This window comes from Hermetia illucens, chromosome 6 (assembly GCF_905115235.1).
Source record: "Hermetia illucens chromosome 6, iHerIll2.2.curated.20191125, whole genome shotgun sequence".
Taxonomy (NCBI): Eukaryota; Metazoa; Arthropoda; class Insecta; order Diptera; family Stratiomyidae; genus Hermetia; species Hermetia illucens.
In genome coordinates, this window is record NC_051854.1 from 2,011,114 (window position 1) to 2,027,316 (window position 16,203).

Below are 16,203 nucleotides of genomic sequence, written 5' to 3' on the forward strand. Positions count from 1 at the left end.
TTGCTGGTTTAAAAGTGCCAATAAAGGAAAAACCTTGGGCTCCCTCGCAATCAAAATGGCGGAAGTTGCCCTTAGAAATGTGCTTGGTCATGCTTGAGGCGCCTTGGAACAATCGCGCTGAATCGTATAAGAGGAAATCTTCACTCAAAGGTAAGTGGTGTATTCACTTTTGTTTCCGCTGGCGGTCCATAGTTACTGGCAGCTGCCTCAATTTGCGTTTTTCAATGCTCCCAATTGGAGTATATTTTTAAAACGTTATCGCATTTTTTGTTAGAAATTGGGATACCATCATTTTTTGTGGGTACGGAGGTGAAATGCATTACGCGCAATGTCGGACTCTTGCCTCAGAGAGTCTGCCGACTAAAGTACCTGCCTCTTGCTTTTAGAAAACGAACCCGGTGTCGCTTAACGCATTATTACAGAAGAAAGAACTGTGGCACTATACTCTTGCCATAAATGCAATCGTGCAGCCACACCTACGGAGGCTTGTCTTTCTTGAGGTGCGCCGTCCATCTACCCCTAAATTCACTCTTCCATGATTGTTGCTATACACAGAGTGTGAGCTATCTTTTCACAAGCGACTGCTTTCCTGTTTCCCGCGCATTTTCTGAGGTATATAAACCTACGCTCAGGAGGATAGAAAGCGATCTGAATGGCTCCTACTATCACTATTACCGCTGGCTCCGCGATGGTACGGTAGACGGGCACAACTCGCAGGACCCCTCCCTTATTCAAGTGCCCTGCCATTGAAGTCACCCCCGAGCAAGATTCGCCCCTCTGTGCCCAAGATAGTGTCCTCCAGAGCATCAAGTCTGCGCCGAAAGTCCGGCATCGTCTCGTTCGGCGTTAGACAGACACTGAAAATCGTTACCTCCAAACACCCGAACCTAGACAAAATCGTCCCCCGGGCAAAAGCCTTAAGGAGACTGCCGTCCCGAACTCAGACGGCAGCGGTACCTGATATGTCGGGGTCCCATGAATCTGGGTCCCTGTTTCGGCATTGCTCACTGATGAGCACTAGATCGCGCGACCTGTGCCAGCTCCTTCCAGTTTTGCTCTGAAGACTGGACACTGCTTTGAGCCCACAGTGTGCGCAACATTCTCACCAGATGCGCCACGATCCCTGCATATAACGCAACTCTTCTTTTCGTTGCAGGTATTCGCCTTATGACCCCGGAAGTTCACAGAGGTGATGCCTCCGGATATTCGTGCTTGATAGTCTCTTCTAGGTTCTAGGCTAGAAACTAAAGCTTTCTCTACCAGTGACCCCTTGACCTCTTCACAAAACATATCTTTATCTGTTGTCCTCGGGCTTACTTCGATGATGCCGCTTCCTCTTTTTGTTCTTCCTCAGTCCACTCTGCTACAGGCTGTTTGCGGTGTTCTCAGCTGGGGGCGCGGTTATTCCTGCTTTCCGCGCACCTTCTGTTACACTCAATGTAATACGAAATTCTGTCCCAGAGTTCCCCCAGGTCAGTCAGCCCGCTTTTCACCGCTTTGCTGATGTTTTTCTGGAGGAACGTCGCGCATTTCTTGATAAGCCTTTCCTCTTCGGCTTTCGGAAGAATAGTCGCCAATGGTACCACTCGGCTTATATTTGAAGCCATCTGGTCAGTTTCAATAGTTTCCACTGTTTCATCTTTCCGCGTTTACAGTTTTGCATGGTACGGTTGGGGTCTTCGTAGCAGGTGCCGCATCCTCTGCGAACCTTTTTCTCTGTTTGCGCATCCCAATGTATCGTCGGGTATTTCAGCCCTTGCTACGTCCTTCGGCTGATGCCCCTGTCAATTTCGCCGCTTGGGTCAGAATCATATTGTTCTGGTTAGTAATTTTCCGTAGCACATATTTCGTTAGTCAGTTGTCTTTTGACGAGCTTTTCAAGTAGCTTTACCCCTGTGTGCAATATAATGAGAGGACGTACGTTGATGACGTCTCGGAACCGCCTTTGCTTTGCTTATCGACAAAATCCGTGCAATCTTCCAGCGGGAGGGAGAACGACCTGCTGTTAAACATGCATTGAATGAGCTGAGCAGCAAGTTGGGCTTATACTTAGTTGCAAGCTGCAGCACTTCGCTAGGAATACCAATCCGTCCTAGTGTTTTTTTTTTGTTTTTCATGGGCAAAATCATTTCCTTCTTAGTTGGGCGTGGAATCTTCCAGTACCCTCTATCCTTGCGTCGCTGAAACTAAGAACTCCGTAGCAAAGGTTATGTCAAGTATATCGCCCTCGCAACCAGGGCATCGGAATGTCGGAGCGCTACCAATATTTAGGACAATAGGCTCTGCCTTGTGATTTTATTTTTTTTGGGTAGGGCGGATAAATGTGAATGCCCAAGTGTTTCAGACAGACTACCGGCTAAATCACTCCCTAGAGCTTCTATAAATCTAACCCGGAGCCGTTTCAGTACCTCAGGCCAGGCCTATTCAGTATAGGAGTAAAATCCCGTGGTTCAGGGAGCCTCAGTTGCCCATGTATATTTTCTATCCACCTCCCTCTTTTTCGCCTTAAGAATGCCCTGTGTATAATGTGTAATGTTCCACTGAGCTCCATGTGTCTTCGCTCTGCAGCATGGCCTCAATTATGGTGTCCGTGACCCCTGGACATCCTTCCATTGAAAGGTGATAAAGAAGGACGGACTGAATCTCACTCTAATAAGCGACGTCCACTGAATAAGGGACCTCCCACATTGGACATCCGCTGGCAAATCGCAAATATTCTAGCTGTGGTGTTCTTTTGTGATGGGGTATACATTTTTGAGATCATTGTGATCTGCGGCTGATTCCGCTTCCTTGGTAAGCACAATAACAAATTCCCTTTGTTACGGCGAACGTTATGTTGCACTTCCCAGGATTTCGCATGGTATTGGAGCTGAAGCATGTCACGCTCGTTATTGCTTGCAGTGGTCAATAGAGCCTTCAATTCCTTCACTTCATCAATCCACTTCTACGATTCCGCAGTCAGCTAAATTTTGTGACGCCTCTTCGGGACGTAGCCGACGGCCTACTCATCGATACTCTCATGCCCCAGTATATTCGTCGTTCGATCAGCAAGATAGCCCTCACACTGTCGAGCGGTTGCCGATACCAGTAAATGCCAAAAGTACATATAATTTTCGCATTCAGCGATCTTCATGCAAAATTCGGATCTAATCGCTTTTGGGGCTTCTTTCAAATAATCCTTGAATGAGCACTATGTCAAACTCTTCAAGTGAGTGACGATTGATTGATTAGCCTATGGTGTAAGGTATGCCAAATGCATTTTTTATTCGTTAGTCAACTTTCTGCTGTAGCCAACGGAAAACTCAGAATTTACTTTGTACAGGTAACATGTGAACTCCTTGGTTCATCTCCTATTCACTCCTTTGTGGAGCGTAGGCCATCCACACAATGAGACTGTTCTTCAGTTTCACTATCATCACAGGGGATGCTGTGCAAGTAACAAGCTCACAGTAAGAAGACGAGCACAAAAATGCACAACAACTGGAATTCGAATCCAGGACAATGAGATTGAGAGGCCAGCGCTCTAACGGCGCCAGTCATCGCTTTAAATCTCGTATTGAATAGCCTCCTGCGTTTCAAGGCTAGAAAATTTTCAGATTTTTATTTCCAGAAAACCGTTTCCAGGTTTTGAGGAGGTAGGGCAGCGGGATATAAAGTGCAGAGTACTCCATATAGTAGGAAGCAGGTGGAGATTTAAAAAGGTAATCTCCACCTGCTTCCTACTATATGGAGTAGTCAACAAAGCAATCTTTGTAAGCTATTGTTACTGGTACCGAGTTCATGACTGTAACAGAAACTGAGAACTTTCTGTACAAAATTTTCTCCTATCTTTTGTAGGTACTACCACTTATTAACAAAATTAAAGCATCCGAAAATTGCATTGCCTATGATGATTGAACAACTTACTACTTCAAGAGTGGTATGTTACCGGATTTTCATATGCTCCCTATTCCAGCAATTCAATGCTGAACTATTCGTTCACTTTGCAGACCTCCATTTTGTAATGACTCTGAAATTACAAGCTCTATTTCACCAACTAGAAAGAATGTTAATAGCATAAACTGCAATTAAGAAGTTAACCATCAACTAACCACTCCATTTTCCTCACGTTCTTTTCACATTTCCCAACTCTAAGTGTCCACATATGCATATATTTGAGACATACTACGCAGAGAGATAGTTCCTCTGTCTACATATGTATAATAAACACATTGTAAAGTATCTATAATGGAACGACATGGCGCGAGTATCTTATTCGTATGAGATTTCAATTAGATTTAATTGAGCATTTTCTCGAGAGATAGTTGACTGAGCATTTGCTTGGTTTATTATACAGAAGACTTGAAATGGTATCGTTTCAAATTGGAAATATTTCGGTGGGTGGTCCTGGAGACCCGTGTTTCGTCGTTGCAGAAATTGGACAGAATCATCAAGGGAATATTCAGATAGCAAAACAGATGATATTGGAAGCGAAGGTATGATTTTGTTTTTCAAGTGCCAGTTTCACTATCTGTTCTTTTGATACGTAGAGAGCTGGATGCCATTGTGTGAAGTTTCAAAAATCCTGTTTGTCCGCGAAATTTACTCAGGCAGCACTCGCACGACCTTACAAGAATTTCAATTCCTGGGGGACTACGTATGGCGAACACAAGGAATATCTAGAATTTACTATTGAACAGTTCGTAGAGCTTCAATCGTTCGCCACTAAAGTTGGGATCTTTTTCTCAGCTTCAGCAATGGATGAGGTATTTGATTGTGATACAAGAGCCCGCATTGGTCTTACTTTACTTTCACACTATCCGAAACAGGTCTCCTTCGTGGAGCTCAGTGAACTAGGACTACCATTCATTAAGATCGGATCAGGCGACGCTAATAATTTCAAATTAATTGAATATGCCTCGAAGCAAAGCACACCGCTGGTCATATCGACTGGGATGCAAGAGATGTCTACCGTAGATAGAATAGTGACCATCATGCGAAGGAATAGGAAAACTAATTTTTGTTTAATGCACTGTGTGTCGGCGTATCCAACATTACCTGAAAATGCTAATCTGAGACTTATAACTTATTTGAAACGTCGATTTCCTCACATACCCATTGGATATTCTGGTCACGAACAAGGGATTGCTATAACACTGGCAGCAGTTTTGTTGGGCGCAAAGGTAAGAGTTGCCTTCGTGTTATCTATAGTGTATAGTGAAGTTATCAATGAATATGATCTTAATCCTTCAGTGAACTGAGTAAATTTTCGTATGATGCCCAAATGTGTTGAGGTTTTGTGCTTATAGTTAATATCCAGCTATGACCACAATGAAAAAATGATCCCTGAATTTATGAAAACTTACTGATGAAGAGAATTACTCATACATAAAAATACAAGTGGCAATATTTATTATTTTGTAACAAGTGCCCACCAAAGCTTCTCTTGATATCATTCAGGGGATTTTCGGGAAGGAATATTATAAAAGTTGGTTGGTTGGAACCAGTTCGTCCAATACTACGGTCTGCAGTAGTACACTATTTCATCTACTAGGATTTAAATCTGGGCTCGTTTGGAATGAAGAACTCTGTTTATAGCTTCTCAGTTAGTGGCCGCGAAATTCAGCACGGAGGTTGGAGTAGGATGGGGTGGTAGAGCTGGATGAGCTAGGTTCAGTTTACCTTTAGGGGCCCGTTCCAAAATTTTACGTATTGAGGCCATGACCGACTTCAATACGTTAGTAGTAATTGAAGATATGTTAAAGTCATGGGGGAGCCTTTGTACGCTGAGCATATTTTGGAGATTGTGATCGATTCTAGAGAGTTACGTTTAGGACAAGAGCACTATCCCCATCGAAGTTAGACAAGAATAACTCTCATTGTTCGGGAAAAGGTTATCATTATCCCAGACGGAGGCTGCATAATTTGCCACAAATCTACTAATCGCTGTGTCGGTTACTAGTAGGATCTCACTATCGTTCTTCCAGGAAATTGTAGCTAAGCCTTTAAGGACCTTGTTTCTGCCTCTTATTTTATTAAATATATTAGAGGCCTATGCTAAGGTGTGCCTATATTATGGACAGTTTTTTTCTATAATGAATAGCGCGGATAATTTTAGCTCTTCTAGTCTCTTCTGGCTCGTCTAGAATGAATGCGCCACTTTTCTCAGTCATGGGCGGGGCGGGTCAGTGGCCGTTCCGAGGAGCTCAATTAGCGCTGTTTTTGATGCCACCTTAGGAATTCGTGGCATCAAATAACTGGTTTCTCTTTTAATTCTTTAATGGTTTTGTGATGGTTAGACGGTGCTCTTTTCTTTGTGGGCATTCGCTTGGTGGGGGTCAGTAGAGAGTCTATTTCAGCTTACAAAAACTGAAACGTCCCACCATAGGGTCAAAGCTCTTACTGTACAATACTATGATCGTGCCACTCCTTATGCATTCCTTGGAAACTTGGGTTCTTAGCAAAAAAGACTGGGAACTCTTGGCCCCGTTCGAGAGAAGAATCCTCTGAAGAATTTTTGGCTCCCTATATGAGAATGGACCATTTCGTAGCCTACATAACGACGAAATCTATGAGCGATACCACGACTGTCTGATTGTGGATAAAATCCGGCTCAACAGGTTACGGTGGTCGGCTCACCTAATCCGTATGGATGAAGATGATCTAGCCCGGAAAGTCTATAAGGGCAATATCTATGGTAAAAAAAGAAGACGAGGAAGACTTTGCCTGAGATGGAGCGTTGGCATAGATCAAGACGCCAGACAGCTTTTAGGGATATCGAATTGGTGGACTTCGGCGCAAAACCAGGGTGTCTGGAGTTCCTTATTAAGGCCGACCGAGACCAGATACCGGTTGTTGCGCCGTTGACGATGATCAAATACGATGTCCTCTTTGGGGAAAGTGGGGTCTCTTATGGCGAAGTTCAAACCTTTATTGAGAAGTGAAAGCTGTTCCTGGGTAAAGTGTTCATTGGATCTGTTGATCACATAGTTGGGTATGAATTGTTCCTTCGGTTTCTCTGTTACAACCTGGCCCGCTTGTGTTGTGGTGAGGGCCTTTAATTTCTTTTTCAGTATGCTCCTCTTTCTGGCCTTTTCAGAGGTGTAGGGGCTATTGATTTTCTCCCATATGTTGGTCATGTCGCCCTTTCTTCCATGGATGTTCTTGCGTGTAAAGTGATTCAATGCTTTATGTTATGGTCATCCTTTCCAACTACCAACTTAATATGGATTGCATAGCTTTTAGGTGTAATGTTCTCTTTTATACACCGTTTGAGGAACCCAATGACCTTGCTGATGCTTGCTATTGCTTTTTTGAATTTCAGAAGATTATTGAACTCTTAATTTAAGATCATTTTATTCTTTAATCTTTTATTAACAGGTCGTTGAGCGTCACTTCACCCTCAACCAAAATCAGAAAGGATCGGATCATAGCTCCTCGCTTACACCTACAGACTTTGCATTTCTCACCCGCGCTATAAAAGATCTACAGTTCAGCATTCCAGATAATCGAACAACAAAAACTGATGATATTTTAAAAGCCCTAAAAAATTACAATTCTAATCAACTAATGAATTTAAAACCAGTCGAATTGGCATTGAAAGATGTTCATTTCAAAACAATTTTGGACTGTGAAATGTCCTGTCGACGTAAGCTAGGCAAATCTTTAGTTTATACGAAAAACTTTTTAGCCGGTCATGCTATAACGAAAGATGATTTAGCAGCTAAGGTTAGTGAACCTTTTGGCATAACAGCGGAGTGTATTGAAGCGTATGTTGGGAAAATATTGAAGAAAGATGTAAGGTTTGATGATCCTTTACAGGAGACGGATTTTGTATAGTTTTAAGAGATATTTTGAAGATTTTTTTTGTCTGAAGCGATGGTGATTTTATCTGTTACTTGAGCAGATATATTGGCCTTAGATTGAAGTTTATGTTTTCATGAGATTGACTTGGAATATCAAGGGGACTCGGGGATTCCCCGATCCAAGAATTCGTTGGAATTAAAATAATAACAAAAACTACACCCAATATTCGGTCTACAAATGAAATATTAAATAATTATAAAATCATTTGGATCTTTTCATTACAAATTTTATTTGCTTAGTTGAAAGAAAATCGTCTATCTAATGTCATACATCTAAGACTGAAATAAAATAGTATCTTTTACAAAATTTGTGCACAAGTTGGACATTACACATCACTGGGAAAGTTTTTCAGAATATACTTGTTAAATCTTAGATCTTATTTGCTACAATGCTGTATAATTTAGAAAACTGGCATTCTATATACAAAAGATAGATTCAGAAAGGATTTTCAAGGGAAATTCTTGGTAGTCTGTTAGTGTCAACCGCCGCTTATATCAGACTATTTAAAATTTCTTCTGTAAAAAGATAAAGCTCAAAATGAATGTGCTTTGTCTCGTTTGTTGTGTCCTTTTAACTTTTAATACAAATTCAACAATGGCAAGGAAAAAATGATTGCGCTATATAAACAAAAAAGAACAGGAACATGAATAGATGATGCGTACGAATATTAATAACCTAAATATCTTCACAAAGTAATAAATAATACATTTTCTTATTTTAATCTACTTTTTCTTGTAAACATTCTCCAAGAATGATTGCGCTGTTACAGTGAATTCTCGTCCGTATGATAAGTCTTGCCATTGTCTGATGTCTAATTGAGGAATTTGTGTGCACGGTAGAACAGGATTACTGTAATTTTTAAGATTATTATGAGTAAAGTTAAAATATCGAGTCATCCCTTTGAAGTAGAGTTAGAACTTACTTTGCCGAAACTGTTCGGAACGCTTGAGTTTGAACCGATGTGATGTTATTACCGTTGTCACACATGAGACGAGCAACACTAGCCTTACGAATTTCGTTCAGTTGTGCTGTAAGAAATAGATGGTATTATGGTTGAACTAAAGCAAACCCCGATTTATATCAAATTACCGCTGGTGAATCCAACTAATGGATCCTCTCTTTCAAAGAAGAATCGATCACCGGCCCTTGTCCTGTAGAATTGTTCAGTCAAAATGCATAAGAATGTTGGCCCGGCAAGGGCGCCTTCTACTAAAACTTCCAAAGCACCTCCAACAGTTAGGTCCACATCCTCAGGACTTCTGTACAATGATCTCAAGGCTTCAACTTTCTGGAATCGATATCAAAGTAGAAATTTTGTAATAGCAAAAAACTTCAGACGAACCTTAGATGGAATCAAATCCAAGAAATCCTCCCAAGTGGAAGCTCGCCGAATTCCACAGAATTCTCTAAAGTCGTTATATGTTGCGAGAGCGTGATCCCGATTTCGTTGAATATCCAAAGCTCGCAAATCCGTACCAAAAGCCATGCTCCTTCTGAATAGGAAGTGTTTGATCTGAAATTATGGGAGACGAAGTTATGTTTAGATCTAGGAAAACAGTTTCACTCTAGCAAAGGAAGGCTCAAGAATAACTTGCCTCAGTATCAAAGTTACTATCGGTAAGCTCTTCAGGTTGAGTAGCCATTCCACGAGTCAACGAATCGAAATTATCAGCAACTTCAAGAATGCCTGGACGATTCAACCAATCGCTCAATCTCAATGCTCCTGACATCCCTCTCACCTCTGATATCAAACTACAAAAATGAAATGAACAGATTAACTCAAATTTTGGATCCGCCTCCTTTTAAATATACTCACTCCAAACGTCCTTCAATCTGACTGTGGAAGAATCTGAATGCAGCGGTAGCATGAGAGTTCAACACGCGTGGATCAACGGTTGGATCGTAATCATTGACATATCGTCCTCCCTGAACTGGATAAATCAAACGATTTTTCAACATATTTTCAGCGCCTAACATCAATGGAAGCCACTCATAGTACGTAATATGTTGATACTGCGCAATATTAATTTTTCTCGCCTCTTGGAACAACAACTCATCATCATAATGTGGATTCAATGCAGCTAAAGCATCAGCAAGTCGATTATGCTCCCGAAGCAAAATAGTTTGGAAAATAGTCAATCCAGGATTCTGATTGACCCGAACATCACCAGCTCGATAACAAACTTCTGTGGTACTTTGGACATCACAATCTGAGGTAGCATTGTTACTTCTCGGCAACCATTCAGCTCCATTTCGTTCTTCTGTTATCATTCTGCCTCCGCGGAACGATCTCAATGGACTATTTTGTTGTCGTGAGTTACCATAGACCAAAGACATATCCATGAAATGGGTAACAACAGTCAATTGTTCTTCAGCCAATTTCTGCTCATTTCCAGGACATTTTTGGCTACGATCTGTTAAGGTTCTTACGAAATTCATACATTCACGACCAGTTTGTGAGTGAGCTGGATCATTTGGTGGAACTAAAATTGGGAAGCAAGTAGGATGGGCGATGTTCTTTTCAATGATTTTGCCGCCATCCGTACAACAACGAGTTTTGTGTTTCTCTGTAAAATGTTGAAAGAGTGGAAGTTTGGAGGAAACTTAGATGATCCCTAAAACTTACTTGATTGGGTTCCACCAGCTTGCATACTCATATCATGGGTGACAACTTGACCCCACTGCATATTACCAAGAGTGAATTGTGGATCGGGAATATCAGCTTCACCAAAGGCTACTAAGGACACAAGTCGAGCAAGTGGAAGATCTTCTCCGGTTACGGATACTGGAGGGGCATGAATTCCATCGGAATAGTTGGGAGTGAGCAGACGTCCGTATCTAAGGCCATATTTTATTTATAAATTTTTTTTTTCATAACTAATTTCCGTGCAAAATATTGTACTTACGGTGAAATAGCCACTCCAAGTGATGGATTTTGCAAATTGTTACAGGAACCATCGAATGTACGGTATGGTGTCTTTTTACACTTCAATGGAGGTGCAGGGCAACGAATTTCTTGCTGATGTTGTCTACTTTGAGAACTATTTCTTATTGGTTGTATGAAGGGATTTGCTGGTGATGTTATTCCTCTGTAAAGAACAAAAAACAAAATGAATATGAAAATGTGTTATTTCTTTAGGAAGCTTAGTAGAGTAGGTAAAGGTGCTATTTTCAAACCCATCTCCGGATGGAGCGGGGAGTTATGAATGGAACGCGGGGGGTCTCCCCTAATAAAACCCCAATAAAAATAATTGACCCTCACCAAAGTGATGGGTAAAGTGGGATCTCGTCATGGTGAAGGACGTATGAATTTTCAGCATTTTGAATTAATGTGGAAGCAATAAGAACTTAAATTTTGTGTAAGAATTGAGGGGTCCTAAGTAACTTACTCCTTCTTTTTTGGTCCACGGATCCCTTATTTACGGGTTAGCACCCAAACTTCAGAAATATTAGGTGAGAGGGTTTTACGGTTTCTTACCAGGGCAGAGGCAAATCGTCCGACGCTGCCTCACCTCTGCCTTGGGAGCAGCGTGACTGCAAGGCAAATTGAAGGATATCGACGACCTCCACTCGCACTCTGGGATTCTCTCTTCGTCCCTATTGCTTTAATACTGTTCGACTTGCTGAAATTAAAGGGATCTGTTGAACCAAGTGATCTGGTCGGTTGGTGAACTGGAACTTTTGGTTAGTGTTCATAATATCGCTCGCAAATTTCCAAGGATAGGAAAATAAGTCCGCCATTATCATGGAGCAAAAGATTCTCATTATTTTTGTGAACATTAACGGGTCAGTTAGGGCACTATTGCAGCTGACCAGGCGTAAAAGAGTTGTTAAGTTGCCAGTAGTTTTGGTATGTTGTCCTAAAAGCTAGAGTCTGATTTCAGTTTCACTTATAAATCTGGCCAGGTATATCCTGAGAGACCAATCACCCGCCGCGAGAAGGTCTAGTAAACTACTGAGGGGAATTTCCTGGAACCAAGGCTTGCTAGGAATGCCATGGAAGATTTCAGCAAAAAAATGCCTTTCTCCACGGAGATCATTGCATTCTTCGTTCCATGCAGCGCGATTGGTGTTACGAACAGAAAGCCATGTGTCAGACAAAGCGGAGAAAGGGGAAGAGGGATGCCAGCCACCCTGGCTCGTTTAGCAACCTTACTAGCCTTTTTATCAAAAAAATTACCGGGGCTTTAATGGTTTGCAGGGAATACATAATGGTTACAATTTTGGCTAATTTTGGGTCGTGTGACAGTTTTATGGTTTACACAATGGCGAGGAGCTTAAAACCTTAAGACCTTAGAGACGACATAATTGTCTCTGTTGAGGGAATAAAGGGAACCATTAAAGACTTTGGCATTCAGAGTATCTCTTGTGGCCAGCAGGAGTTTTCTTAACGAGGGAGGATGCTCATCTGCTAGGACAAACACGATATAAGGTTTATCGTAAGTGCCTTGCGCAGGTTCAGAGATGGGGAACTGTGTGGTTTGTCTATTTCCTTGCATCAATTCTGAGTAGGCATGTGGTATGGAATTCGCCAGAAACTTTATGCTGATACAATATTGCTGAATTGCTCTCTCCGAGCAATATTGTCAAAGAGATGCTGGGGAGCACTTACAGATAGAACCCTATTACACATTACGTTTGGGCACTTACGGATTGCAGGGTATTCTTCAAAAGGGCATTATTTGGCTGCATTTTCCCGTGCTTTGTTTTTAATAAAATCTTAAAAACGAAGATATAGATAACATCTCAATCTAGCATAGTAGATCGTACTGGTAATTAATCACGACGATGGATTATAAGTACCTGCACGTCAATTCTTGGCCCAAAAATGGGTCCCAATTTTTTATTTTAATATAAATCCACGAATTTTGAGATAGTGAAGGGAATTTGATTTAAAATAAAGGGAAGCAGCACTCACTTAATTCAAAAACTATCCTATGCAGATACTATTAATTAGAATTTCTTTTAACTTTTTAAGTACAGAATCAGATCGTTTTCTCTCACATGATCCACTGCCACTACCATTGTTTTGCATTATTTCAGCCCTTTGAAGGTGGCCTCTTACGTTTACATCTCATTTAAGTTTTCCTTTCCAGAAATTTACAAAGAAAAGAAGATCATCGAGTCGCCTTCAAGTTGCCACGTCGTGCATTTGTTTTTATTTGAAGTTCCTGATGTGTTTTGTTTTAAAATATTCGGCTGGGGGCAAATTGTTTATAATAAGCTGTGCGACAAGACTGCTAAAAGGTGTGAGCTCTGGAAGTAATTTCTAATGGATCAAATTGAACTTGTATCTGAAGTTCCGATCGCAAAATGGAATCGGAGAAAGCCACCGGTTACGTTAATGAAGCAGATATTCCTAGATGTTAACCGAAAGTGAGTGAAATTCTCTTTTATGTTTATTTGTGTTTAATGGAGTTGTTTTTTCCAGGAAACTTAAAGGCTTTTATGAAGAACTATCCATTTCAATTCATGAAAAGGACAAAGAAAATGCTGCATTGATAGGATCGATAATGAATCAGGCAAAGCTGGAATATGAAGATGCCAACTATCCTCAGGTAAAATTCAGAATTGTAAAGATGCATCAATTTTGCTGTCAATTACTACTACCAAGGCGTATTTTTAGGCCATGGTATTGCTAACACAAATTATAAGGAAGGCGTCACAACGTTCCTTGGAATTAAAAGAAGCTTTAAGTTTGCGTGCGAAAATATCGATGATAACAGGCTGCTATGAGGTGAGGATTGATGAACATTTTGAATTATCTCCTTTTTCTACATAATGACGCTAAACTTGCAAAGGTTCCTAGTTTTTTCTTGTACGCGTTTGTTAAAATATTTCAGAAATATCCGTGCAAATATCATCGTCCTTTATAAGTAGCATTGGATTTAAAATATTTTGGTTCCCAAAGGTTTATTTTTACTCGTGTCTAAGTTTACTAAGCTGAAATGTCGAAACATTTATTCTAATTGATCGTTCGGACAAAATGATTGTCGGTTTCTGGCAATGCGCTATACTTTTGTACTCTTGATTTTCCGAGGATTTTGCACTTTTCCTGAACGGAATTGAGTCATATATGTAATCCGATGGTGCCTTATGTCAGGGTGCTGGAAAAGTGAATTCTACTGTACAGGGGAGCCACCAAAAGAATCGTCGCCTTTTCTTAATTGGCTTTTGCCTGCTTATGAGGGGTAGTAGTTATTACTTTTCAAATACTACTCTGATGTTGCAGCACAGAGAAACAATTGGTGGCAAATTGCCTCATTTTGATGTTCATGTTTTTCCGTTGAAAGCAATTTTGACGAATCTATTTGTCGATCGGTATCGAGCCTGGCTGTCCACTTTTGTAGACAGAACCCTAGCAGTGCACATTGATAACCCTACGCCTTACTCGTGCAAAAAAACTCTGCTATACCAATGCAAGTATACAACGGGGAAAAGTGCGATAATCTACTAGATTGAAAATTTCAATTTCTTACTGGAAAGGTGTGTCATATTCCTTGCCTTTTTTGGCAAAAGCAGATCTACTTGGCCAAAACTCTTTGTAGGATAACAAACATAACCAAAGTGCTTCAGGAAAGATATCGAACGCTGAACTCGTACTTAACCATTAGATAAAGCCGAGGGAAAAAGTGGGGACAGAGTATAGCGTCAGAGCCACTGTGGGTAAAGCTCTGCATATAATTTATAAACTATGCTGCTATATCGTCAAGCCTGTCGTCTTTACACCATCCAAGAAAGTAACGACCGATTTGTAGCTCATATTCGCATTATATGGAAACTTTCGATTGACCATTTGGTTAAAGAAATAAACGACGTTTGGAAAACATTGCGAAGCAAATATTTGCATTAGCTTAACTACAGGCAGGGATAAGCATAACCCTTCTGTATGGCGGAACCTTTTTTACTAATTGGTTTACATAAACTCCGATTTTGTCGCTTCTAATTGAATCTAAATAAACAGCAGTTGATTTCTTTCCAATAATTTCTTTCCAATAATCGATTGGATGCCGTTTTTGACGCCGGTGTCGATGATATATTTCTTTTCTTATCTAACCCTTTCAGCACTGAGGGGCACGCTTAAATAAAGGATTAGATGAAAAATTTTAAAATTGATTGAAGGAAACTACATGCCGATAGTATGAAAAGATTGTGGAAATATTTCTATTTGCTCGTGTAACAACCATGCCTTATTTTGCATCACATACAATAATGACGACTGCTCAGGTTGAATAACAACGGTTAACACATCCCCACATCTGACTGAAGCAGGATCGTGAACACGATCATGACAATATTGTCAAGGGAAATCGCACTTCTAAAAGAACTGTTGTGTCCTTTTATTGGTTGTAGTATACCTATAAATTATAGTATACCGTTTAAACCTATAACCGACAGAAACTCTATTATGTTCCCTACATCCAAGTGTTTCAACCTGGTATCGCGTGTTAAGTGTTCTTCCAAGTACCTCAATATATTTTGCACAAGTGCCGAACATTTACCGAGAACGTATGTGGAGGTTTTGTCACTCTTCTCACAGAAAGTGTCCGTAGATATCCCTAGATTGCCCATGTGATAAGTTAGCTTGTAGTGACAAGTAGACATTCCTACTATTATCCGTAGGTTCTTCTTGGCGAGGTTTGAGTGCATTGGTTCACCTTTTTCACCGTAGTAGCCATGAATCCAGCGAACAGCTCTAGCTCGTGAAGCGGTGTCCCTACTTCTTTCCTGGCAGTGCATTCGCTGATCCATTGCCTTCTAATCCAATGGGCCCAGAAATCCAAATTATCCACACTTTATTAAACAAGTCTAGCGTATTCAGTCTGTTAAGGAATTCTCATACCTGTTTGGAATTCACTTGGTAGGCGGTAAGTACCTGAATAGCCGCATGGCTGTTAGTTAGAATAGAAAGGTTGAAGGATGCACATCTACCTATGGCATATGTATCCGGACGGAATATACTAGTGTACTGGCCGCGGCGTCTGCTTACTCTGCTACAAGGGGGTGCATCCTCATTTTATCCCTGCTAAGTAGAGAGATAGAATAGTTTTTGGAATACGATCATGTTGCTTTGCAGAGAGACAAATTTTTCCTCTTTTGCGAGTAGACGTTCAAGGAAATATTTGAAGTTCGAATTCTAGTTCCGCTCAAGGGTGTTTGTATTTGCCATCCCTTTGAGCTTGTGTCGCTACTATGGGTTTGCTATTTGAACAGTATTTAATGTGATAATAATGACATTGAAACACATGCAAAATAATAATAAGAGGCTCTCTAGATGCGCAAGAGTCTTCCAAGAAGGGCAGGGGACTTTCTCTTTTTGTCTTTTATGTTATTGTAATTTTCACCAACCTCCTTTTC

The 16,203-nt window shown here is 40.8% G+C and overlaps 2 protein-coding genes across 2 annotated transcripts in view; one reads left to right on the forward strand and one right to left on the reverse strand.

The window, feature by feature from the left end:
• Positions 1 to 36: 36 nt before the first annotated feature.
• LOC119658663 (sialic acid synthase) lies at positions 37 to 7,910 on the forward strand. The gene is made up of 5 exons (XM_038066217.1): positions 37 to 150; positions 4,337 to 4,475; positions 4,530 to 4,745; positions 4,809 to 5,162; positions 7,360 to 7,910. The coding sequence occupies exons 2-5, from the start codon at positions 4,347 to 4,349 to the stop codon at positions 7,816 to 7,818; spliced, it is 1,158 nt and encodes a 385-aa protein (XP_037922145.1). The 5' UTR covers positions 37 to 150; positions 4,337 to 4,346; the 3' UTR covers positions 7,819 to 7,910.
• Positions 7,911 to 8,055: 145 nt separating this feature from the next.
• Positions 8,056 to 16,203, reverse strand: part of LOC119658661 (peroxidase) — a 45,374-nt gene continuing 37,226 nt past the window's right edge. Inside the window, exons 3-10 of the mRNA XM_038066214.1 lie at positions 10,752 to 10,934; positions 10,472 to 10,683; positions 9,662 to 10,412; positions 9,441 to 9,597; positions 9,188 to 9,358; positions 8,935 to 9,133; positions 8,768 to 8,873; positions 8,056 to 8,694 (exon numbers count right to left, since the gene is read on the reverse strand). Coding sequence (XP_037922142.1) covers positions 8,568 to 8,694; positions 8,768 to 8,873; positions 8,935 to 9,133; positions 9,188 to 9,358; positions 9,441 to 9,597; positions 9,662 to 10,412; positions 10,472 to 10,683; positions 10,752 to 10,934 — 1,906 coding nt within the window. The 3' untranslated portion in view covers positions 8,056 to 8,567. The remainder of the gene's footprint in view (positions 8,695 to 8,767; positions 8,874 to 8,934; positions 9,134 to 9,187; positions 9,359 to 9,440; positions 9,598 to 9,661; positions 10,413 to 10,471; positions 10,684 to 10,751; positions 10,935 to 16,203) is intronic.